This window comes from Cibotium barometz, chromosome 34 (genome assembly GCF_041138505.1).
Source record: "Cibotium barometz isolate CiBa-2024 chromosome 34, ASM4113850v1, whole genome shotgun sequence".
NCBI classification, from domain to species: domain Eukaryota; kingdom Viridiplantae; phylum Streptophyta; class Polypodiopsida; order Cyatheales; family Cibotiaceae; genus Cibotium; species Cibotium barometz.
The window spans coordinates 45,235,495-45,262,443 of NC_141079.1; the positions used below are offsets into that span (position 1 = coordinate 45,235,495).

A 26,949-nucleotide genomic window follows, 5' to 3' on the forward strand; every position below is an offset into this window, starting at 1 on the left:
GGTTGACTTAGCTTAAGAATCCTTTAACTTCCTTTATCGCTTTAGTTTTGATCAATCATCAATAAATTGATGATTGATCAAAACTAAAGCGATAAAGGAAGTTAGAGGATTCTTAAGCTTAACAAGGTGGTATCAAATTTTCATCCACCGATATGCTAAGACCGCTTCTCCCTTATTAGCACTTCTAAAGAAGAATACTCCATTTTGATGGTCTCCTATGTGTCAGAGTGCCTTTGATAAGCTACTTGATTGTGAGGACACGATCAACATTAGGAAGGGGAGAAAACCCATTTTGGGGTTAGACATGTTAGCTCTTCTCAAGAAGGATACTCCATTTTAATGGTCTCTTGTGTGTCAAAGTGCCTTTCTTCTAGGAGTGATTGGAACAAGCCATTGGGCCACCCTCCAACCCCCTCCTTCAAAGGCCATATATAGTGCTATGTGTACATAGATTATATATAGCATTATGTATGGCCATATTCAAGACCTATGCATATGTAATAAGGCCTTATGTACATATGTAATAAGGCCTTATGTACATATGTACTACAAAAGTGGAGAAGAAACCAATACACTCAACTTCTTCTAGACATTGGTGTATACAAGAATGTTGCGGGGCAGTGTTTGTTTTTATGATTTCCCTCCACAACATGGACATGCTGTAGCCTAATCTACTTGAAACATGTAATTAGTATAATCTCTTTGTCTCTCTCGAGGAGAATAATTAAAACAAGGCAATGCATGATGAGATTTAGTCCCACTGTATTGGTAAAGTAAATTCCTCCATATTGACAAAGTGATAATTACAAGAATTCAAGATTAAGCAAGACTTAGGGCATTCAAGTAATGTGCACTTATGAGAGAGAGAGAGAGAGAGAGAGAGAGAGAGAGAGAGAGAGAGCATTTGAACATGAATGCTACTTACCTCTTTCACTTTGAATTCCATGCATGATACAAGTTAACCGCTCTTACTGCTTTCTCCTCTCCCATCAACATAAGTCTCCTTTAAAGGATAAGGTTGTTAGCTCTTGGGAGCATACATTTGCTATTTGTTTTTTTTTCTTTAGATAAGTTAATTGTTTTGTGGCCCATTTTATTGATAAAAGAGGAGAACCGTTAATAGGGCATTTCTTGCTGCATGAAAAAGGCATTTGCCCTTTTTTTGTGGCCGATTATATGTTGCTATGTAACTATTTAGTCGCGACATAAGGGTGCGAAATAGTTTGGACTACCCTTTATGTCCCTTTCTTTGTTGGTGTGGACATGCATTTATTTTGCATGTCCCCAAGCATGATATCAAGTCACGTTGTTAGCTCCACCTTTTATTAATAGGTTTATAGTAAAATCAACATATGGAGAATGAGTGCATATATAGCTAGATTCTATGAGCACATAAGGCCATACTTATAAAAGAGCTATGAATGTGGATTATATTTGGATGAGGCAATCTAAGAGGTGATAATATACCTTCAAAAAAGTAGATGTTTGGTCTATTTATTCTTAGATACATAAATTTAAAGAAGAGCATTTGTTTGCAAAGTTTTGTAAAAAATGAAGTCCCGTTCACATGATATGAACGACGTCCATGTAATTTCATACTAGAGATTAAGATGAAAAAAATAAGTAGTATACAAAAAGATAGATTTTACATGCTTTTAAAAAGGATCCACTCATGTATCTTTAACATACTTCTTTTGATTGTTTCTAGCAAATAGTGGCCCATAATATAAAGTAAGAACACAAGTACACCATGCGAAACATGTCTCCTTATGTGGCCAACAAAGTTGTTCATTACATACTAATTGCTAACTTGGAACAAGATATCAAAGTACGAGACTCTATACAATGACTGATATAATCACTGATTAAGTGAGAGTAAAAACATGTTGCTTTTATTAGTTATTTTTTGACTAGGAAAGAGGAAGTATACGCAAGAGGAAAAGGAAGCAAGATAGGGAATGATTGCCTATTATCTTCTTTGAATAGATGAGTTTGTGAGTTACAAGGATGGGAAAAGCTCTTCTTTACATGTGAACATATGGATTGTTCGATAGAGCTACTAAGGCATCCACACACTTGCCATAGAACAATAAAAGAGAAAGATCTCTAGCGCCCATCCACTATCAATATAGTTGGGGCAACATTCGCCATCCATCATCCATACTTGCTGTAACCAATCACCATGCAGTGTTGGCATTATTCTAGTTCTCGCCCAACCCTTGGGTGAAATTAATGAAGGACATGGCACAAACGATCAACCCATCTTCCCACTATATAAACAATGCCTTTAAATGACATGAAATCAAGGTTAAGCTTAATCATGAGAAAAGGATACATTGTGGGTGCTTGTGCATTGTAAGTGCAAATGTGCCACATGTTACCCTTAACTATATCCCACTAGGCTAAAACTAGACCCCTAAAATGTTTAATTCAGAATTTACCTTTGATGGTTTTGGAACTTCAATGGAGCCACATTTGTGTGGAAAGGCAACGATGCTATAGGTGGAGGTCCCAGAAGGCTTCATTTTTACAAAGACTCAAGATACGTAGCATTAAATGAAGGGAATATATGGAAATTTTGAGCATTATATTCGAATTTCGATGGTCCAAGGTGTCGTGTTGAAAGGAAAAAAACAATTTGAAGCTTCATTATGTGTCAAGGGGGCCTTGTTAAATGAAGGCCCCCAATCCAATTAAGTCCAATTAGGCTCAGTTAATTGTTGCCACAAGAGTGGGCAAATTACGGATGTTGATGATGACTACTGATGTGGATGCAAAGATGTGATGATGACAAGAGTAGCAAAGTGTAGGGGTAGTGCAATTTTCTTATGTGTGAAGGAAGCAAAGTGGGTGGGGCAGATATGTCTCATCCTTGGAGTCCTTTACTCTTTTGGCTGACATCAAACAATCCTTAAGGGGACTCTGGAACACTTGCCTATGGGCCAATTTCTGTTGAAAGGGAGCTCTCAGCTGTCTTGTGATGGAAGGAATACTTTTTGGGTACAGGCAAAGTTTCACCTTTCCCCCAAAACCCTCTTTCCAAGTCTGCTGCCCTTCATTTTCTCGACTGCTACTCATGGGGTCTTCTTTCCCTCTCATTCTTGCATGCATCAATGGATCCTCCCTTCAGTTTCAAGACAGTTAATTCTCTGTGTGTGTGCGTCTCTGCCTTGTAGGTGCTCAACGACTTTTTTGCATTCATCAATGCATCTTTCCTTCAGTTTTGTGCGCCCCAAACAAAAAAATCCTCTCTCTCTCTCTCTCTCTCTCTCTCTCTCTCGCTGTTGTACTCTCTCTGGAGTCTGCTGTCGCACCTTACCCTCTGCTCACCCTCCCCCTCTCTCTTTTCTCGCACCTTACCCTCTGCTGAGCCTTCCTTTTGTACCATTCTGTCACCAGCTTCAACCAGCCCACCCTACCGCATTATGGGTTCTTCCATGCATACAACGGATCTCACTCTCTTGCCACAATGTACCTTTCTCTGCATAATAAACCTCTTGCCACCTTTCTCTGCATAATAAACCTCTTTGCAGTAATGGGTCTTCCTTTCTCGCTCTCATTACACTTAAGCTTTAGCTCATTGAGTAAGATGTAGCTCACTTTCAGCATGTCCGAAATGCTACTAAATCTGCCCTTTTACTTGCTCCGATTGAATAACCTGTAGCTTTGAACCGATTAAAAGTGCACAGAGATGCCTTACCTTAACTGGAACCATATAGGGGAAGTGGCCACTGCAGCACAGCTCACTGGCCTAGACTCTGTCAAGCTCATAGCTCTGATCGTGAAGGCCGCCAACAATGCACGCATGCATAAGAAGAACTGCAAGCAGTTTGCACAGCACCTCAAGCTCATAGGCAATCTGCTCGAGCAGCTGAAGCTGTCAGATCTCAAGGAGTGGCCTGAAACCCGGGAGCCATTAGAGGAGCTTGAAGAGGCCCTCAAGAGAGCATATCTCCTTGTCAACAGCTGCAGAGACAAAAGTTACCTGTACCTGCTTGCCTTAGGCTGGACCACAGTTTCCCAGTTCAAAGAACGCCAGGCGGAGATCGACAGATTGCTGAGGTTAATCCCTCTCATCACTCTGGTGGACAATAACCGGGTGAGTATTTTGCTGTTCATCTTCTTGCTTTGGTCACATGTTATCATCAGATAGTGTAGAGAGAGTAGTGAAGTCACTACCAGGCACTAGTCAGAGGTGGTTGAGCAGCGTTGCTGCTTGGCATATATTGTGGGTCCATTGTAGCAAGGCCACTGAGCCCCCCCCCCTTTGTTCTCAAGCAGAGTACATTCGCTCCATTTTGACTGATATCATTTATTCTCTTGGCGGCCACAATGGGGATTGCATGTGTAGGCGGTGAGATCACTTGGCATTAGAGGCCCCCCCACACTCCCCCCACACTCCCCCCCCCCCAAAACCATTGCATGAGGTAGTTTCCCTCCGAGAGTGGCCAGCCATGTAGGGAACCACCCTCCCCAGTTCCTACTTTGTCTCTTTGGAGGGTTCCTTGACTGCTTGGGTGATCAAAAGTGATATTTGAGAAAAAAAAAGACCAGAAATATGTATGAACTCAGCGCTCACTTAAAAACTTGTGCCAGCCAGAGATCCCTATGCAAAGTTGTTGTAGTTGTTTGAAGATGGTAGATTCAAATGCTCGACTGATACAAAGTCGTTGTAGTTGTTTGAAGATGGCAGATTCAAATGCTAGACTGATACAAAGTCGTTGTAGTTGTTTGAAGATGGTAGATTCAAATGCTATGTTATCCATTGTCATATGCACCTATGCATTGAGGTGCTATGGGACACTGTCTCATCAACAGTGCTACATTTGTACATCATTAGTACCTTTTAAATGATTTTGTTTGTCATACGCCGTGGCTCCATTGTGAGCCCTAGTCCAAGGACACGTCAGGCACGAGCTATGTAGGTCTTTTCCAAGCCTTATGTGTCAGTGTCTGCCTCTTAACTCACTTGGAGAACAGAGCATGTAGCTTCATACCGATTGATGGTTCAGTCGATGTTTAGTCTACTTCATCCTTGCGTTTGGCATTCCATAGTCAACCGCCTTTAGTAAGTTTTTTGCATTGTTCAGCAAAATCCTTCTTAATTAGAGCAATTAGCCCTAATTACTCCAACATTTCTCAAAATTGAGGGTACAAATCAAGCATTAAAGTGTTTCTATAGGATGCTACAACATCATTTCTCAAAACCCCCTTGTTTGGAAACCCTAATTTTTCGAGGGCATTTTTTGTAAGGGATTAGACGCTGGCATTGGAAACTCCCCTTTGCTAAGACCTTCCCAGATCCATAGCATATCATGGCTACCCACATGTTCATTGACCAGTTCAATGGGGAAAGTTTCCATACATGGCAGACTTAACTAAAATTTAGTCTCATGAGAGATGGCCTATGGTCTTTCATTGAAGGAGAAGAGAAGATGCCCGAGACTAAACTAAAATTTAGTCTCATGAGAGATGGCCTTTCATTGAAGGAGAAGAGAAGATGCCCGAGAGTGAAGATGCAGCTCAAAAGCATGGAAGCTCAGGGATCGAAGAGCCTTTGGCCTCATAGCCCTTGATCTCTTTGATAATTTCACACACCATGTTGTAGATCTCCCTACCTCCAAAGAAGCCTATGAAAAGTTGGATAAGCTTTTTGGGGCTCAGGCAAAGAACTCCAAAGTTGTAACACGCGGAAGCTCTGAGAGTCTTCTTTCAGCCCTAAACACCACTTAGAACATGCTGATGCAAAAACGTAGAAGAAGGGAGAGTAGAGAGAGAGATGGCTGGAAATTCAGTATATTCATATGGTACAAAAAGCTACCCTAAGTCTACAGCCATAGGCTGCCTTCTTGAAAAGGTGGAAAACACCAAAAACAGTCCTACACTAAGGACCCACTCCATAAGGGAGTGAATGACTAACTCGACTGGCATTTTTCTCCATAAATGCTGAAGCGCCTACAGTCGCCTTCCTCTGGTACAGCCTACTCCCCTGTGTGCAGCCGACAGCACCCTTCCTTGTCTTCCATGCCCTGCTCCAAGTCCAACACTGCCACTTCTGCACTTTATGCTCCAAGGCCTGGTTCTAATCATCTTTTCCTTGGTTGCCCCTTCTGGACTAGCTCCAGAGAATGTCCATGGCAATTCTTGCACATGACAAAAGTTTCTTTGCAAATAGAGTTCTATTGTCTTTTAATGCAACCACATGAGAACTTTGATGCTCATGTGAACACGATGTTGTCCTTAATGAACGAGCTTGTAGGTCTAAAGGTACAAGTTGAAGATGATGTGGCCCTGGCAGTACTCAAAGTCCATGGCTAAAGAGCTTTACGGGAACCTCATCACCACATTGAAGAGCACAAGGGTTCTACAGTTGGCATCAGAGCCTAGGAAACTTGCAAATTTCTTTTCTTTTTTGACACTTGTGTGTGTTGACTGTGTGGATAAGGTAGAGCACCTATTTTCCAAGAGTGCATAAGTTCCGGTTTGGGAAAAGTGAATATTTGGGTTCTCTTCAATGCACCTGGGTTGATTGGGGTATATTGCATAGTCACCAGAAATGAGAAACGAGACCGGAAAGGTTTGAGGAATGGAAACAAGAAAATGAGTTTTTAGATAGTGACACTAGACAGAGCTATTGAGCTATGCAGAGCCCGACGCCCCCAACCTCGTGGCCCTCGCCCACACTCGCATCACCACAGGAGGATGGAAATGGCCGTGTCAATGCACCTGGGTTGATTGGGGTATATTGCATAGTCACCAGAAATGAGAAACGAGACCAGAAAGGTTTGAGGAATGGAAACGGGAAAATGAGTTTTTAGATAGTGACACTAGGCAGAGCTATCGAGCTATGCAGAGCCTGACGCCCCCAACCTCGTGGCCCTCGCCCACACTCGCATCACTACAGGAGGATGGAAACGGCCGTGTCTTGAGACAATATCAATTGGGAAACGAGGAACGGCCATGGGAAACAGATGTGGTCCTGAAACGGAGAAACGGGATTGAAACGACCATTTCCTGTGACTATGGTATAATGTTCTTCCCTACCCCACCAAACCCCGTAGGGCTTAAATCCCTCACCTAGTCCTTGATCACTTGATATTTGCCATAGATTCACAACTCACTACGTCACGTGCACACTTGTGCCATGGCATAATTCTCAGCAGGAACTTCATAATCCCTGATTAGGATAGTAGTTAGGACAGCATTTAGAGCATCATTAGCATCATCATCATGAGCATCATTAGAGTTATCACAGTAGCATTAGCATTAGCATGAGCATGAGCATGAGCATGAGCATGAGCATGAGCATGAGCATGAGCATGAGCATCCATACAAGAGTTGGCATCGAGGCAGCCAGTTGGCCAACATTGTCGAGTTCGCCAGCAATGGGGCATGCAAAGAAGTAAGCGCAGCATTAAAGGAACATATTTCATGAATATTGTGTCCAGCAATTTGGCCGACAGCAAGGCAGTAGGCTGACCAACACCTTAGCACATATATATAAGCATAAAGTCCTCATTCAACAGTGAAGAAAGTTCATTCATCATTTCATTAGTAGAAGTCATGTAGGGCCCTATGGGGTTGACCAAGGGCCTAAACCATGTAAAGTCAATCAGCCACCTTTTTGTTCCATATGAAATACAAGAAAAACCCTGATACCAATTTCTCTCTTCTTCTCTCTCCTTTGTCTTAATCATGCTTAAATCAGCATCTTATTCTTAATCAAGCTTAGGGCTATGGATCAATATAGCAAGTCTTCCGTGCATGCAACACACAGATCTGCTTTTGAGTGTGAAGGCATCCATGGATATGCTGGCGGCTTTATCTACCCGTCTTGACAAGATAGAGTTGGCATTTCGAGCACCTAGTATTCCAGATTTGGAATCTACAAGGGCTCGTGCTTCGGAGCAAGTGTTGAATGAGACGAGGGCAAGGATTTTTTGCTCCTTTGATGCAGGCAAGGACGTACTGGATGAGCTTCGCCCCTAGTTTGGAAGTCATCATTCCACACCTGCGCGTAGTCAGCAAGAGGGATGTCGTTTGTCATTGACGGTCTCCTTCGCGGTGTGCGTTGGATCTTCAAATCGAAGTTCCGAGCTGATGGCAGCTTGGACAAGCACAAGGCGAGGTTGGTTGCCAAGGGTTATGCTCAGTGCCCTGGAGTCGACTTCGATGAGAACTTCGCTCCGACGGCCGGATGACTACCATTCGCACTGTTCTTGCTCTTGCAGGACATCATAGATGGCCCGTTTTTCAGATGGACGTCAAGTCGGCTTTCCTGAATGGAGAGCTTACATAGGAGGCTTATGTTGATCAGCCGCTGGGATTTGTTGTTCCAGGCAAACATGATCAGGTGTACCGGCTGAAGAAGGCTTTATATGGTCTGAAGCAGGCTCCGCGGGCTTGGTACCAGCGGATTGATGAGTGCTTTCAGAAGCTCGGCCTGCGTCGTTCTCATGCAGATTCGAACCTTTATATCCTCCTTGAGAGGGGGTTGATTGTTATCATTGTGGTCTATGCTGATGACCTCATGTTTATAGGTTCTTATTCTATGAAAATCGGTTCAGTCATGGATGCTTTGGAGACAGAGTTTGAGATGACGGATCTTGGCCTTCTGCATTATTTTCTTGGCTTTGAGATTTGGCAGACCTCAAAGGGCATTTTCTTCTCTTAGCAGAAGTACACACGAGAGATTCTTGACAGATTTCAGATGACTGGATGCAGACCAGTATCTTCTCCTATGGATACTAGTGTGAAGCTTTCTCTACTTGATGCTTCCTTCTCTAGGGACTGATCAGGGACAATATCGGGTGCTCGTCAGTTGTTTGGCTTGGTTGACCTACTTCCGATTGGACATTTGTTTCGCAGTCAGTTTATTGAGTTCTTTTTCATCCAAACCCCGTCAATAGCATTGGCGGTGTGCTCTCAGAGTTCTTTGGTACTTGCGTGGCACTCTGGACTTTGGCATCTTCTATGGCCAAGGATGCACTCTTGTTGGATGGTTTGATTCAGATTGGGCTGGAGATCCAGATACGCGGCGTTCGACCACTGGTTGTGTTTTTTCACTCGGCTCTGGAGCCATTTCATGGAGCAGTAAAAAGCAGCCTATTGTGGCACTTTTTTCTATAGAGGTGGAGTATCGTGCAGTTTGTTATGCTGCATGTGAGGTGATTTGGTTGCGGAGATTGTTGGAGGAGCTTGGCTATCCTCCTATCGGATCTACTCTTCTTTGGTGTGACAATTAGAGTTGCATCGCCATCGCCAAGAACCCTATGTTTCATGCTCGTACGGAACACATTGAGATATAGTATCACTATGTTCGTGAACGGGTTCTTGCTGGAGATTTGCGTTTGGAGTATTGTCCTTCAGTGGAGAATGCTGCAGATTTGTTTACCAAGCCGGTTTCTTAGGCTTCCTTGGCTCCTCATCTTTGGCTTCTCGGAGTTTGTTCAGCATTTGGTGCTGAGAGAGGGTGTTAGCACATTCATCCCTAGTTTTTGCCCACGTTTGGTGTCCTTTTGGTCCCTTGGCCCTTGATTGTGGGCTGGCCACCCTTATTTTATATATTTTTCTGGGATTTTTTCGAGCCTGGATGCCTTTTTCCCAGTCGGCCAGCTACAGATGTCCAGTCGGCCAGCTCTCCCACCTATAAATAGGTGGGCTGGCCTCACTTTTTCATCTTGCCTTGCCTATCTTTTGCTCCTTCAGTTATGAGACTACTTCTGTCTCTTGCTTGGGACTATATTGCTTCAATATATTCAGCATAGTTGCTCCATATCTCTCTCTCTCTCTCTCTCTCTCTCTCTCTCTCTTGCACTCTCTATTCAGCACACTCTAGTACTTATTTGCTTCCGCTCCGTGCACTCTTTCACCTTGCCTTCGGGGGGACCCTAGTTTGTAGAGAGTTGAGTACTTTGGCCTCCTAGGCCAATGTTTAATCTGCCAACAGATGGGACACCTCGCTAGAGCTTGTCCTTGTTGTCAGTCCAAGGAGGGCGCTTCCAGTGGTCCTCGCCCCCCCTGTTCCCAGTTTAGATCCTCTTTAGGGAGGTGGGCGGGATTCCAATCCCCAGGACTCGGCCTCAGTCGATCTTGGTGCCAGAGAGTGGCAAACTGTTGGCCCGAGGTGGAACCGTTGACAGATTTCAAAAGCAGAGTGGCGCGGCCAAGTTGCCAGGACACATGAGGATATGGTTGTGTTAGAGAACTGTTACAAGCATTTATCTGAGCAGCCCCTGACAGCGATGGCCTCCCCAATACCCTTGAGGAGTTCGCCTCCGGCCTCCCCTATATGAAGACCGTTGCCTCGTCGAGACCCCTCTTCAAGCATTCAGATTCCCGCGAGGCTCTCTGACCCTTCAGAGCCTTCGGCGGGCCCTACCACGTAGCCCTTGCCCCCCCCCCCCCCCCCCCCCCCTTTCTTTGCAGGTGAACCCATCCCCCCCTAGCCCCCCTTGCTCGGCTCTTGCCTATTCCCCATCTCCCCTTCCCCCCCCCCCCCCACCCCTCGCCTTTTACTCCGGCTTTCCCCCTGCAACTTTCTCTGCTCTGCCTTCATCTAAAAACACCCCCCCCCCCCCCCTTCTTCCCTCTTTCTCTGGAGCATTCCCGTCGCCCTCTAGTCGTGCCTGACCTGGAGCAGAGGCAACCGACCGGTTTAGTTTGCCATTTGATCCCTCGTTTCATGGAGCTGGTAGAGATGACCATTGCTGCCCAAAGGGGCAGCCAATTGGTAGAGATGACCATTGTTGGTAGAGATGACCATCGCTGCCCAAAGGGTGCCAGGGCAGCCAGTTGACAACTTCTTCCGATGCCTTCCCGTCGAAGGAGCTGGTATGTTGGAGGAGACGGTGGCTCCCATCGGTATATGTGTGGTGCTACATCACTCTAGGCCATCCACCCCAGAGAGTGGCACGATGTTCTCCTTCCCCTTGAGTGCAGCGTCGGGGACGGATTGGAGCATGGAGTCGGTGTTTGCCGCTATATTCACGGTCACGGGTAGGCAATGGAGAGCTCACACCGTTTGCATGATCTATGTATCAGTGATGTGCTTACCCACCTCTGGTCCTTGGCTCGGATGGAATTGGGTGGCTTGGGCCACAGAGATCAAGAAGGGGATATGGTGTCCTCTAGCTGGAGGTGCTTCTTTTTGTTTTTCTTTATGTTTCAGTGGTAGTACTCTTGCCCCCCTCCTACAGATACCTGCATTGTGACGGGTGGAGTCTAGAGTATGCATATTCCAGAGCTTGGGTAGAGTGGCTTCACATGGAGGGAGGATTTGTGCCCATTTGGCGTGGCTTTTGTCCTAGAACCGATAGTCACTACTCTCCATTGAAATCCAAGTGCGAGTGGAGGGTAATTCCTGTTGGAATGAGTAGTGGAAATGAGACAAGCAACTGAGAGAATAGAAGCACAGAAATGCAAGAGAGAGAAGTATTGTATAAACTCTACTATATACACAATATCCGGTACGAACTGGTGTGGGGGGAACATGTGCTATATATACATGAAGGGGCAGCCAGTTGGCTAGTAGGAACTGGGCCGACAGCCCTTGTGTAGGCCCACGACTAGGCTTGGCCTAGTCGGCCAGTAGAAAAGCCTAGTCGGCTGGCCCACAACCAGCACCACCTGGTCGGCCATGATGAGGCCTGGTCGGCCAGCAAAAAATTAGGCCCTCCTAGCTAGCAAGCTCCTACAGCCGAGCAGGGAAAAATAGAGCCCCCCACAACTAGCAAAATTGGGAAAATATGGACAATGAGGAAAAATGGAGAAACTCACACGGGCGGGCACACCCACAACATTGGCCCTTACTTCCTACAGTGTAATATGGTATAGACAGGTATAGATAGGAGATGACTGCTCACACCCCCTCTCAGCTCGTGGACGTGGAACCAACCCTAGTGAGCTGGAGTGTTGACGGAGCATCTGCTGAGGTAGAAGCTTCGTGAAGACTAGCAAGATGTCACTAGCCAAAATCTTCTCACAAACAAAGTGATATTTTATCGCTATGTGCTTGGTCCGAGCATGGAAGACCGGCTTCCGAGCAATAGCTATACAACTCTGGTTGTCGCACTGGATGACTGTGGGTTCCTTCTGTGGAAACCCAATCTTGCCAAGTAACCTCCGCAGCCACACCACCTCGCAAGCAGCACCACAAGTAGCCCGATACTCTGCCTTAGTAGAAGACAAGGCAATAGTTGGCTGCCTCTTGTTGCTTCAAGAAATTGCTCTTGAGCTAAGGGTAAAGCCGTATCTTGAAGTAGATCTCCTCATGTCTGGATCTCCTCCCCAATTAGAGTCACTCCAACCTCGGAGACTAACTCGGTCCTGCATTCCCCCTCCAGTGTTATAAAAAAGTCCAAGATCCTTAGTACCCTGTAGATACCGCAAGATCCGCAATCCTGCGTCCCAATGAGTTTTCAAAGGTGTGTGCATAAATGAGCTTAACAGCCCCACTGGAAAGCTCAAGACCAATCTGGTGTTAAGCAACCAAATCAATGAACCAACAAGCTTCCAATACAAGGAGGCATCAACTTGCTCAAAAGGATCATGTACATTAAGTTTGGTATTCGGGTCCATCGGAGATGAAATAGGCTTGTAGTTCTCCATCCCAAAGGCCTCCAGCAACTCATGAATATACTGCTGCTGAGAAACAAAGAACACCCTCTGGGTCTGCCAAATCTCCAATCCCAAAAAGAAATGGAGTAAGCCTAAATCTGTCATCTCAAACTCCTCTGACAAAGTAGCCTTTGTCATAGCTATGTGCTCCACATGACCCGCCAGTGAGAATAAGATCATCCACATAGAGGATAATCAATGTGACCATACCACGTTCTTGAAAGAGATACAAGTTCAGATCTGCAATTGATCTCTGGAAACCCTTTCTCAGAAAGAAAGAATCAATCTTCTGGTTCCAAGCCTTGGGAGCCTGTTTAAGACCATACAAGGCCTTTCGTAACCTGTAAACCATACCTTTTTGAAACATACACCTCCTCTTGCAAGTCACCATTTAGGAACGTAGATTTCACATCCATTTGATACACCGGCCATTGTTGAGAAGAGGCTAAGGGCAAGAACTGACTGAATCGTGGTCATCCTAGCTGTCAGTGCAAAAGTATCCTCATAGTTGATACTTGGCCGTTGAGCATAGCCCTTAGCCACAAGTTTGGCCTTTTCCTTTCACAGACTCATCGGACGTATACCTGGTCTTGTAGACCCACTTGACACTAATGACGGCCTCGGAACCAACTCCCAGGTTCTATTCTTCTCTATGGCTTCAAGCTCCACTTGCATGGCTTTACTCCAAGTCTCCTGGAAAAGAGCTTCTTTAATTGAAGTAGGCTCTTTGTCCCAAATGATACGAGACATCAATGCATAGTTTACCTGTAAAGGCTCCTTTGATTGACTTTTATCAGGACTCTGTGCGATCTTCGAGGTCCATCCTCCGTGGTCCACTTGGAGGGATACTCCGTAACCCTCGGCTCCTGAATGGTATCCAACCACCACTTTGGTACCTGAACAGAACGCGGAGCCTCCTACTACTGCTATGGCACATCTCTAGCCTCGGGCTCAACCTCTACGATTGATTGAGGCTGGCTAGCTGGAACGATAGCCTGGGACTCATCCTCATACACATCTGGCTCTCTAAGAAGTGGTGGCTTCTCAACAGTGGAAGCTGGAATATGCTCATCAAATACAACATCTGTGCATTCCGCTCTGAGTCATATAGCTTGTAGCCTTTGGAAAGAGAGTTATATCTCACAAAAACAAGCTTTTGGGACTTTGAGTCAAGCTTTCCCCTCTGCTTCTTTGGTATGTGAACATAAGCATCACTCCCAAAAACACAGAAATGGGAGACATCTGTTTTCCTGCCAAAATAAGCCTCAAACGGAGTCATCTTAGGCATTGAAGTCGTTTGAGATCGGTTGAGGATATGGACAGCTGTGACCACAGCCTCTCGCCAAAGTGGACGAAGCAGGTCTCGATGCTCCACCATCGTCATTGCCATCTCCACCACAGTCTGGGTCTTTCGTTCAACTACTCCATTCTCTGAAGGTGACCTTATATTGGCCAGCTTCCGCTTGATGCCATGCACTGCACAAAACCGCACAAAGGTTTCGAAGCCTGCCTGGTAGCCTGCGTCAGAAAAGACTCCCTATGTTGCCTCCCACGAATGCAAGAACTACAATGTCCCTGCTTGCTGTGTACATTTGGCAAGCCATCTACCATCTGGTCTCGGAAAGCCTGCTGTAGTGCGTCCACATTCAATTGGCCAAAACGAAAATGCGAGTTGAGTACCTGTAAGAGAAGAGAGTGCTAAGAGTCTATAAATCCCATTCTCCACTCCACATGTGTCTCGGATAGCAACAAAATGCTCATCAAACTCCACCCGCATGCCAATCTTGCAAACCTCATGCATTGACAAAAGATGAAAGCTAAGAGATGGGACATAAAGAACCCGGGAGGAATGCTTCCCCCCTCTGCCATTGGGAACGATCTCCAACCTGCCCTCACTGTGAATCGAGATAGTGGACTTGTCACCAATAGAGATGTGACCTGTTTGCCTTCGAAGTTCTTGTAACAAATCTCGGGAAGGAGTCATGTGCCTGGAAGCACCACTATCTAGAATCCACTCTCGAGTATCCCCAACGGTGAGACCAATGGCCTCCCTACCCGAAGAAGATGAAGCTCCGATGTCCATAATCTCCAAGTGCACAAAAGCTGGAATCCTCACGCCTGCAGTTGAGGAATCATCACCTTTCTCGATGCTTTGCTGAGGACATTTCCTCCAATAATGACCCTTTTGGCCACAATGGTTACAGGTCCGCTCGGCCTTCAAAGCATCATGCTTTGAGTCGGGCTTCTTCTCATAAGACTTCGATTGTGAAGACTTCCCTTTGTCCTTGTTGTTGTTGTTGCGGCCTTTCGACCGCTGGCCATTCAAAGTCTCAAAACCTTCGCCTTGTGGAGGGTTCAGAAACCGCTTTTCCTGGTCCAAAACCATCGGCACAAGCTCCTCCCATGTAATGGTGCTGAGCCTCCCATTGGTTATCAAAGAAGAGTAGAAAGCTGAGTACTGAGGGGATAGATGAGACACCAAGGTGATGGCCATGTCCTTTGATGATATCTCCTTCCCAGCTTGAAGAACCTCTTGTTGAAGAGCCTAGAGTTTGTTTATGTGCTCATGCATCTTCGAAGACTTTGCAGGATTCATCACTTGTATCTGCACTTCCAAGGAAATTCTCTTCATGGGCAATACTCGACTGTACAAAGAAGCCAAGTGCTGCCAAAACCCTCAAGCTAGCGTCATGTGTTTGATATGGTTGATCACTTGGGGTGTGCAATTGAGGAAGATGAAAGAACGAACACGGGCATTGACACGATCCCACAATTGTGCTTGGGCCTCCCACTCTTTCTTGGTGGATAATGAAAGTTCCTCCTCCTCTAACTCTGACCTAGGAACTCCAACCACGATGAAATAAGCCAAATCATAAGACTCCAAGATAGACTCCATCATTACCTTCCAAATGCCATAGTTGTTCCCGTCCAACTGTCGGTCCACTGAGAACGTCGGGAGGGTGGGGATCTTCACATGTTTCTCTGCTATCTCGGGGGTTCACGTGATCTTGTGAAGGGAGAGTGGGTGGGAAAAAAAATGAAGAAAAGGCTGCACTTAAATGCAAGGTGGCTGTCCAGCAATGATGCCGCCTTCTACCTTCTTCTCCATATACCATACAGCCCAAAAATACTCCAATCAGCATCAAATGTAGCAGTCCCGAATGCTCTCACCGTCTCCAAAGCTTCAAGCCACCTGGGGCTCTAATACCATGTCAGAATGAGCAGCGGAAATGAGAAGCAACTGAGAGAACAGAAGCGTAGAAATGCATGAGAGAGAAGTGCTGTATAAACTCTACTATATACACAACATCCGGTACAAACTAGTGTGGGGGGAACATGTGCTATATATACATGAAGGGCAGCAAGTCGGCCAGTAGGAACTGGGCCGACAGCCCTTGTGTAGGCCCACGACTAGGCCTGGCCTATTCGGCCAGCAAAAAAGTCTAGTCGGCTGGCTCACGATCAGCACCACTTGGTCGGCCAGCAAAAAATCCGGCCCTCCTGGCTAGCAAGCTCCTACAGCCGACCAAGGAAAAAATAGAGCCCCCCCACAACTACCAAAACTGGGAAAATATGGACAATGAGGAAAAATGGAGAAATTCACACACGGGCGGGCACACCCACAACAGTGGCCCTCACTCCCTACAGTGTAATATGGTACAGACATAAGATGACTGCTAACATTTCCGACAGTTTTTCCTCCCATAGGTCTTAGTTATATGGATTGTCTCATGGAACATTTAGGGTTTGGGGGGTCCACAATGCTTTTAAAATTTAGAGGTATGGTGTCCTTAGAGAGGAGCTTCATAGAGCAACAATTGGTGGATTCATTGACATTCTCCTTTCAAGAGCCCATCTCTTAGAGGGGCGTACCCTTGCCGCTGCGGGAAGATCCTGTAGGGTAGGAGTCACACCTTGTGGTCCCATTCTTTTGGCCCCCTTGGGACACAGGGTGGAGTATGTATTTCTATCAGTGAGCAGATATTGTTGGTAGTGGTTGACTCAGGCACCATTGTCACTGGACAAGCTCAGTGGGTGACCATCAAAGATTGGAGAGGACTTTGTGGGCTTTCTGAACGTATATGTGCCAAACGCCGCAATAGGCAGAGCCATCTTTGGAGTACAGTTCGTCAGTCCCTTCCGCAAGCGGATTTCTAGTTTATGGATGGGGATTTTAACATGCTAGAGTCGGCAGAGGACAGACTCGGAGGTGGCATGGTTATAGTTTTTGGTACAGAGTACTCGGCTTGGGGGGGAGTTGATTTTGGCTCTTAAGGGGCACGACCCTTGGCATTTACCAGAGATTGGACGTAGCCCCGGGAGTCTAGGTTTCTCGATATTTGAGAGGAGTACCAGCCCTAATCTATCCGGATTAGATCGGTTCTATGTAGATGAGTGGGCTTGTGGTCTTGGTGGCATGATTGGTATTTGGATAGGCACTACTTTTTCCGATCATGCACTGGTCATTCTTTCCCGAGGCAGGACATGTCTTTGAGCACTCGGATCCTTGATAGCCTCATCCATGACCCTTAGATTTGCAGTAGGATAGATGAGTTTTGGGAGAGACTAGATTTTCACTTGGGATCAGCCGCAAGCGCTTTGGATGTAGGCCTTGGAGAGATTAGCAGTTTATTACAGGAGGTGGCGTAGAGCAAATCGGCTGGCTTTCGAGAGCAAATGAGGAGTGTTCCCTGGGGCCTAGCTTCCTGATAGTGGCTTCACGAGAGTGCACCAAATAGCGCTTGGATTGAGGGGCAGTTGGCTGCCCCCCGCACAGAGCTCAGATCCATAGTTGAGCGGAGGGTGGAGTATAGGTACCATGCCAGAGCCTCCTTTTGGATGCAATCGGGAGACAGGGTAATTATTCTTTCTATTTGTTATGATCCTTGGTGCTAGGCTTCATTATGGCTGAGTTTGCCCTGTATCTCCGGAGCTCTGACAGAAACTCAGTACACAGACCTTTGTATGAATGTATGTTGTGTGTGTGTGTGTGTGTGTGTGTGTGGGAGCATATATTGATACCAAGTTCTACACCCACTATTGGGCGCACTGATGACGTTAGTGGGAATGTCATAGTATCTAGTCCATGGTATGCATGATGGAGTTGATGGTTTATTGTCTTGTGGATGACTACCATGAGGTTATAAATTGCACTTTCTTATAAGGTGAATTTGGACATGTTCCTAGATTCATCTTGGTATATATTATCTAAGTAGAGGCCAAGATGGATCAATTAACTCGTGGATTGGATCCTAACATTCCGTTCACGGTTTGTAACTTTGGACTCAACACATATGACCGGGCTTTGACTCTTACTCCAAATGAAGAAATGAAGATGACGGAGGCAAGCCAAAACAACCATAGTCTAGTACGAAACCCTAGCAGCGACAATTTGCTTTCCAGCCTGGGAAAGGTAATTCGTCTTCTAAAGACGCTAAGAAGGATGTCAGTTCTAGCTCTAGTTCAGGGAGTACAAAGGATAAGGAACCTAAGAAAACCCCCGAGGAAAAGGCTAAAGCAGGCATCATTGGAGGCTATCTTCCTCTAGAGGAGCAACAGGAATACGACTCAGAAAATTGATGTATTTTTTGTCGCACCATTGGGCATTGTAAGAAGGATTGTTAGAAATGGCAAATAGAGCAAGCCTCCAAGCCACCTTCTTCCACAGTTGCCACAACATCTCCTGCTCCTCCAACACCACCTACTACCACCAACGCAGTTCAGCTTTTACCTTTTATGCATCCTATGCCATCCGTGGTATTTGATGCTAAACAGGAGGGTGACAATGATGTTGCACAGAAAAGCTTGATCCAAGCTTATGGCTTGGCTAAGGGCCGTCTGTTTGCAGTCTTGTTTGACATGGGCAGTTATGAGGACGCCATCTCTCCCCAGTTGGCTACCAAAATGAGCTCCACATTAGTGCCCTATTATTTGGATGTGAACGGGTTTACACCTGGTCTCTGCACCCACATTTCTCGAAAGGCACAACAATTTTCTTTTCAAGTTCAAAAGGTCTCATTCCAGCAAGATCTCATTGTCTCGCTTCTTTTGGAGTGTGACACGATTTTAGGAATCGAGTGGTTTTGCTAGAATGAATCTATTCCCGATTGGGGATAGGACATTTTTACTATGTGTAAAGGTTTTCATGAGCCCTTCATGATTCGTGGGGATAGGAGCATTCTCAGCATCTTTTTGATTTCTCATCTCCAGGCCCAACGAGCTATCTGCAAGGGAGCAGAAGGAGCATTGATTTATGTTTGTGCTCAAACAGCCTCTACCTCATCAATAGCGGCTATCTCATCTTTATCTCTAGTCTCGTAGTTAGCAGACCTCCTGTCTCGACACCAGGACATTATGCTTAGGGACGATCTCCCGCCAAGTCTTCTCCCCTCTCGTCGTCGTGAGGACGATCATATTGATTTGGTCCCTGGGGTAGAACCTCCTAGGAAGTTTTCCTATTGTCTTTCTCTACCATTCTCAAGATCTCTGGAAAAGGCTTGGATAGCATAGAAGATCAGAATGTCGATCCCACAGAGTTTGGTACTCAATACAGTTTGGCACTCAATTCTGAGCGTGGCTATTATTCAATGCATAGATAGGCAAATAAGTCTAGGCGAGATGTATTTGCGCATAATGAAACCGAGATTGAAACAAGTAGGCAAACGTTGTCCTAAGCTTTCTTTCCGTAGTTTTGGACCTTTTCCTACAGTTAAGAAGCTAAGTGATGTCTCTATGAAGTTGAAGTTGGCTAACAATTGGACGACACATGATGTTTTCCATGTTTCTTGCCGAAAACCATATGTTGGACCAGAGGTTTTTGATGTTTCAGTTGAACAGCAGCTAAACGTGGTTGATGAAGCAGAAGTCATTGAACCTGAGGAGATTCTTCTTTATCGTTGGAAGCATGGTTCCGGTCGAAGATTCCGTCAGTTCTACACGAAGTTTCGAGATCGAGGTACCCACGAAGAAGTTTGGCTAGACTAAGAATTCTTTCAAGAGTACCCCTAGTTATTGGCGGACTATTTGGAAGCCATGAACCTGTTGCTAGGCTAAGCAGGAGGGAATGTCATATGCACTCTGCACTGTAGTGCATGGTGACAAGATGGCTCATCATCAGTGTATCACTGTACAGCAGTAGGACCCTTTAGGATATGAAAATGTCGTATGCCGTGGTCCCATTGTAATCCTCGGTCCAAGATATGTCAGGCATGAGCTACGTAGGTCATTCCTCAGCCTTAGAGTGTTAGTCAGTCAGTCAAGTCTCTTAACCCACTTGGAGAGAATCATTCATGCACGTAGAGTCAATAGAAGTCTTAGGGTTTGCATCAGTTCATGGTATGCATTTGCATAGCATTCATCCCCATGTGCATGTAAACCATTGCAAAAGCCTCAGAACTTTATTCAGCATTATTAGCATTATTATCATCATAATTCATTATTCAGCATTTATCACATTACCTAGTCGTGTAGCATTTAATGCTATAGTCGGCCAGCTTTGTAGCCAGCCAACCAGCCACCCATTCCATATAAATAGCAATCATTTTGCATCATTCCAATCATCTCAGCATTCAGCCTTCAACGATTCAGTATTCAGCCATTGGATCATCATCGCTTGAAGCATAGAAGCATTCAGCAGTATAAAACGCATCTTGATCAATCAACCAAGGAAGAAGCGCTTCAGTCCCTTGCATTTCTCAGCTTGCAGCAGATTTCAGCATTCGCATACATCATCGTTTGCTCCATCCTCCCAAGTGAAGGTAAACGCATCATATTCATGCATTCATCTTGCATATTCACAGCCTAGAACAGTTTCAATTCAGCCCATCTCTCAGCCACAGTTTGCAGCCTTCCTACAGCCCCTTGGAAGAGTGCATTGGCCTTGAGATTGGACATCATTGGTGCTTCTACAGCCGTGTACAGTTCAGCCAGACTCTTGGTCTTCGGAAGGTCTTGCATTTGGCGTATCTACAGTCCAAAGTCAGTCATTCTCTTCAAAGTAATAAAGCAAATACTCCTAGCAATTGAAGGGGGCCCTTCAGTGGGTAATTTGGGACCCAATAAGGTGTACAAAGCTCTATGTCTCTATCTCTCTCTCATCTCTTAAATTGTGAAGTGATAAAGTGGATTGCTAGACACACGAAACTAAGGATAAAGAAGGTGGTGTGCGGCTCTGTGTGACAAGACTCTACATCTACACATAATTCTGCTGCATGTTACGGGTCAACCCATGCGTTCTCATTATGTATGTACATTGAACTGGCGTCCATGACAAGTGCATATGTTGGAGATTGATGCCGCTTATGTGATACTGTGGACTTGGCTTTCCGTTAGGACTTGTGCCTGTGCATACATGCTTGGAAATGCTCGGAGGATTGGTGTTCCATTGGGTTTGGTACCTCGTGTATCTGCCTAGAACACGTCTATTTTGCTATAGTCTTATGAACATGGATTGTCCATACCAATGCTGCATGGCATAACATCTTTATGTGCTTGCTTGCAAATTGAATTTACATGCCATTCTCATGTTTGCTTGACCAATGTGTAGTTCAGGGTAAGGAGACACCTGTCCATGAACGGAAACTGTCTGCTGACATGGTTATGTGGCATGTGACAGGTGATAAGTATTGGTCAAAACCTAGCCTTAGACTAGTATTAATATATAAGTGAGTGTGCACTGTGTACACACTTCATTAGTTTTGGGCGACCAAAACTCACTTATAAATTATGACTAGCTCTGTGTTCGCACACACTGATGTCCCGAGGTGGACAAAGCACAATGGCCACCGCCCATTGTTCAAAGGGAGCAACCAGCCATGTGTCCATCCTAGCTTGCACCACAAGTCACTTGCCCTCTCTGCTTGACACCCAAGATGGACATCTAATCTCTCTCTTTCTTCTCTTTCTAGAAGTTGGTGCCCTTCTTCATGAGGCTCTTTAGCTATATTTTCTGCACTTTCTCCTTCCCAACACCATATCCAAGCTTGCTAGTGTGTTAACCAAACTCCCAACAGTGTTTCCAGGTGGTATTCACTCTCCTATACTCCCAATGACTAAAATTCAGCAAAACAGACCTTATATTTGCTGTAATTTTTGGTCTTTTGGTGGAAAACCCTAATTTCAGCCTATTCTCAAGTTGAACCATAAGGGAAGCTTTCCTAGGGTTCCCTTCGTCCACTTGACGACTTTTGTTGCTAAGGATCATGATAGATTGAAGATTTCAATACTCTAGACGCTTCCATTGCGAAGACTTCCATTGTCATTGACTCTACTTGCAATTGGTAAGCTTTAATGCTCAATAATGGAAGCAAGTAGCAAGAGGAAGGAGCAGGACTCCATTTTTACATACCCTGTGTAGTGTTCTCTTGTCTTATGTGCTCTCTTACAGATTGTTTCTACTGTGTGTTGGTGGAACAATGGGGTAGGGAACATGGGCACTTGAGAGGGTAGTGTGAGTTGCAGATTTTCACCGACGACTATATTGTTTGCAAAACTATATTCATATACATTGGTATGGAAATCTGGTCAGAAATGCCCATGACACTATGTACGTCATTCTTCCAAGATCAATAAACATTATTTGAGGGAGGGGCCGACTATTCCGGCTTATTGTGCGTCTCTTGTCAATTCAGCAAATTACATCTTGTATTGTGCGTCTCTTGTCAATTTAGAAAATTACATCTTGTATTGTGCTTGTTGTCCATTAAATCTTGGTGTATTTAAGTGTGTTGATTAACATTGTGTTCAACCACACATTCCACACCGACTGGTGGAATTACAATATCTCCCCTTAGCAACAACTAGCTCCTCTTCTTCTGAGCATTCGGTAGAGGCAGCTATATTGGAGTTTAGCCAGGCTTTCTTTAGTTGGCTCGACCTGGTGTCCAACCAGGTTCTTCTCACCACCATGTGGTACATCATCTTCTGTTGGGCCTTGTCTTGGGCTTGTATTGGTCAGGTTCAATAGTTGATCTGCAACTTTCTGTGGACTGGTGGCGACGCGAGGCCTACCCTACCAAGGTGGCCTGGAGAGTGATCATTTAGCTGCGATGTAGAGGGGGCTTGGGCATCATCGACACCTCCATTCAGAGCCACGCCCTTTCGGGCAAGTTGATTGTTCGAGGCTTTCTTTCGGGCAGTGAGCACTGGAAGAACTTCCTCTTGGCTAGGATTAGAGCAAGAGATGGATTTTCACGGAGATGCTCGCTCATTACCTTAGCCCAGCATCTCCTCCTAATGTGTGGGTCTTGCCTCGGAAAGTTGACTCCCACTCATACCCAGCTATGTATGCTAAACCCCTCTCAGGGCTTTGATGAGTCTCTGTATAGAAAATGACATCCTTGATTGTGAGAATCTCACTCAAATCTCCTAGATTCAATCACAGGGTGCCATTGCAGTTCCATACTGCCATATTTGGGATGGTGCTCACAGTGATAATGACCTTGCCATCTTTGTAGATAGCCCACTTGCCTGCTCTACGGGCCTCATGAATTGTCACCATTGCGGCATTGCCTCACGTCAGTGTACCACCTACGCTGGTGTGAGATCATCCTCCATGTAGATCTGTATGCCCTTGAGGGTAGCCCGTGTCTAAGAAGTTATGTCTACAGGTGGCATCGGGGAATCTGATGTTGAGGGGCCGCTCTCATGTCATATCCTTCCCTGCCCTCCACGTATTTGCAAAGGGGGAGGTGGTCCCGTCCACTCCTATTATCTCACAAAGTGTCATGGCATTTGCCTTGGGGAATGCCCCCACCTGTAGCCCCCACACTCACACATGGAGGGACCTATCCTCCTACATTTCTCCTCCTCGAGAATCTCATGTATGATGCTCTAATGGGGTTTGTGCTTCTTCACCACCTCTACCCATTCTTTCTTGGTGGTGTGCAGTTCTTCTTGCAACTTATCACTTGCAGCCTTCAGTTGCTCCAGGTCCGTCTTTAGGTCCTCCTGTATATTCAGTTCCCCTTCCTCCACCCTATGATCCTCGATAGTAGCCTCTAGGGCTTCCATTTCTGCCCGGAGTTCCCCTATCACTGGGATGGCCTCTGGCATTGCCTATTGTTGCATATGGGTCTCTTTCAGCATCCGAATCTCTCCTCCTGGGGGTTCACCTTTGCCTCCAGCTCTGCAATCTTGTTATTCTTTCCTTGTAACTCCTTGCGGAGGCCTTTCAATTGTTTTTCATGTTGGTTCAGGACCCCGCCAGCACCTTCTTCTGCTTGCCCAACGCCTTCTTGGTGTTGTCCTCCACAGTCTCAATTTATGCCTCCAGCTCTTGTAGGTGCATTCTGGCTAAACCCCCCTAGTTGCTGCCTTGGGGGCCTGAGCAGGGTGCGTGGGATAATGGAGGCGGAGGTGGTGCGTGTATCAGCACAGCGAACGCGAACAGGAGGGGCATAGGTGCTCATGCCATATGAGAGAGAGAGAGAGAGAAAGAAAGTTGTATTAATGTCTTCAAAAGGCCAAAATGACCTATGAGACCAAAAGGTTACATTATATCCATGAGGTACATCATCCTAGAGAGAGAGAGAGAGAGAGAGAGAGAGAGAGAGAGAGAGAATGAATATGCATCTGCTCCTAACTGTGCAATCGTAGTTTCCAGGAGCGCTTGCAAGCCATAGAAAAGGACAAGCGAGTGTATACCTTGGATGAAGAAGAGTTGAAGGTTCATGAGACAGTTTTAAAGACAGAAGTTACCGCAAAAGATGCCCGCATCTTGGAGAAATCTCTTTCTCGAAGCTATCCAGGATTAAGCATTGATGATGCTCTCAAAAAAGAGAACAGCAAGCTAAGAGTGGAGCTTCAACAGGTGGAAGAAAGTTATGAGATGGATCAGGTTGATGTCATTCACCATCTAATAGATGTCACAGAGAGTGTTTTTCCTCAGAAGAGTAGCCTACGGCATTCCAGCTCAAAGTCAAAATGCTCAAAGCATCTGGATGTGAAGAAAGAGGTTTTGGAAACAAGTCAAGAACACGAAGAAGAAGAATGTCATACCCTTGAGCACTCAGAGTCAATTTACTATGAGGAATCAAGTCCTCCTTCTTCAAGGTTTTAAGTTTACCTCCCAAGTTAATTTCATTTCGTGTATTCTGACATGCCATGTGGTTTTCCTCTGTTTCTTAGGCTAGAGTGGTGCTGTGAGATTTTTGCAGGCAAGAAGCGGCATCATCATCTCCAAAACAAGAACCATCTGCAAGGAAAACTTCACAGGGCCCAGATACATGGCATAACAGTCTATTGGATTGCTGTATGGATCCTTATTTGTGTAAGTGCTGAGTGATGTTTTTCTCCAATTGGCCCTGATGTGAAAGTGAGGATTTAAAGTATCATCCTTTGACTTTCAGGTATATCCACCTGTATGTATCCATGTGGCACTTCTTCAGATATAGCAGCTTTTGCTTCAGATGGAAAAGTTTGTGAGTATACAAACATGAATATGTACAATGATCTTGAATCTTGACCTAGATCCAATATGTGCATGTTAATCTAGATGCTTACAAAAACTTGTTGATTCCATAGCTTGGTCGTGCTCTCCAGATGCTTGCCTTCTTGCCTAGAGTTGCTTTGGGCTGCCTCTATGCGGGGATTATTGCCAACACTTGTGAGATGCTTGAGAGATCTATCTGTTTTTTGCCTTTCCATGCCCTTTGACCTCCTTTATATAGGGATAGGATGGAAAGTTGTGTTCAGGTCGGTTTTGCCTTTTTGACCTACATAATAATGTCCTAAAAGATATTTGGCCTCCAAATTGTGTCCAATCCATGGTCACATGTTCTAGGCTCTTCTGGACGCTTGTAGGGCCTCAAAATCTCACATGCACTCTGCACTGTAGTGCATGGTGACGAGCTAGCTCATCATCATGAGTGCAACATTGTACAGTATTAGCACCTTTTAGGATGATATTTGTCGTACGCCGTGACCCCATTGTAATCCTTAGTCCAGGATAAATCAGGCACGAGCTATGTAGGTCATTCCTCAACCATAGCAAGTCAGTCAGTTAATCAAGTCTCTTAACCCACTTGAAGAGACGCATTCATGCATGTAGAGTCAGTAGAAACCTTAGGGTTTGCATTAGAAAGCACTCTGCATATTGCATATCATTCATCCATTGCATATAGATCATTGCAGAAGCCTTGAAATAGCATCTGGTAGCCTTAGAATACTTATTAGGATTTATCTGGCATTTTTACCACAATTTCCAGCATTTAAACACCGTTTATCAGTCGTGTAGGATTTTATATCCAGTCGGCCAGCATTTAATGCCAACCGACTAGTCCACAGTATAGTATAAATAGGCATGCTTTGCTCATTCATTCATATCATCTCATATCTCAGCAATCAGCCTCAAGCACTTCAGCGTTTTAGTATTCAGCCCATAGTTCACCTCAGCATCCAGCATTTTGGAGAAGCGTTTCATCCTACAGCTATAGGAGTATTAACGCATGAGCATCCAGCCCTCCATCAGCAAAACGCAGCAATCTACAGCATTCAGCCATCAGTAAACATTGCGTTTTCTGCATACAAGCAGTTTTCAGCATTCATCTCTTCATCGTTTTGCTACAGCCAATTGGTGAAGGTAAAACTCAGCATTCATATTCATTTACAGCATTCATACATAGCCTAGAACAGTTCCAAACAGCCCCTATCTTAGCCTCAGATTTGCAGCCTTCCCTCATTCCATTGGGAAGAGTGCATAGGCTCGAGAGTGGATATCATTGGTGCTTCTACAGCCGTGTACAGTTCAGCCCGACTCTTGGTCTTCCTAGATCTTGCGTTTGGCTTATCATCAGTCCACCGTTAGTCTCTTCAAAGAAATAAAGCAAATACTATTCCGGTAACGGGATAGGGGGCCCTTCAGTGGGTAATTCGGGACCCCATACGATGTACAGTTTTCATCTCTCTCTCTCTCTCTCTCTCTCTCTCTCTCTTAAAGTGGATGGCTAAACTCGCGAAACTCAGGATATAGAAGACGGTGTGAGCATTTGTGTGACAGGATCCTCAATTACGAATACTTCCGCTGCATGTTACACAAAATTAGGTCCAAGTCTTCCTCTAAATGTGTCTAGATACTTGCTAGGAAAGATAATCATGTCCATGAGCATCGGCTTAATGAATGTACATGACGATGCTGGTATCATGCGATAATTTTGTGCCTTGAATGACCACCTCGGCATGGCTTCAACTTTGATGCTTGTGCTCATACTTGTGCCAAATCCCTAAACTTCTCATTCCACCAAAGATAAAGTGAAGTGGGCCCGTTGAGCAGCCTGCCTAGTAATTACGTACTCCGTTCTACCGTTGTCCACAAATATAGCCAAAACACTTGAG

At 45.3% G+C, this 26,949-nt stretch overlaps 1 protein-coding gene across 2 annotated transcripts in view; it reads left to right on the forward strand.

The window, feature by feature from the left end:
- Nucleotides 1-3,087: 3,087 nt before the first annotated feature.
- LOC147619085 (protein MID1-COMPLEMENTING ACTIVITY 1-like) overlaps nt 3,088-26,949 on the forward strand; it is a 45,823-nt gene continuing 21,961 nt past the window's right edge. The window contains exons 1-4 of one of the 2 annotated variants that reach the window (XM_086774290.1): nt 3,088-4,099; nt 24,221-24,669; nt 24,774-24,886; nt 24,966-25,037. In XM_086774290.1, coding sequence (XP_086630416.1) covers nt 3,692-4,099; nt 24,221-24,669; nt 24,774-24,886; nt 24,966-25,037 — 1,042 coding nt within the window. In that variant the 5' untranslated portion in view covers nt 3,088-3,691. The remainder of the gene's footprint in view (nt 4,100-24,220; nt 24,670-24,773; nt 24,887-24,965; nt 25,038-26,949) is intronic. The other variant, XM_086774291.1, reaches the window with a different exon arrangement.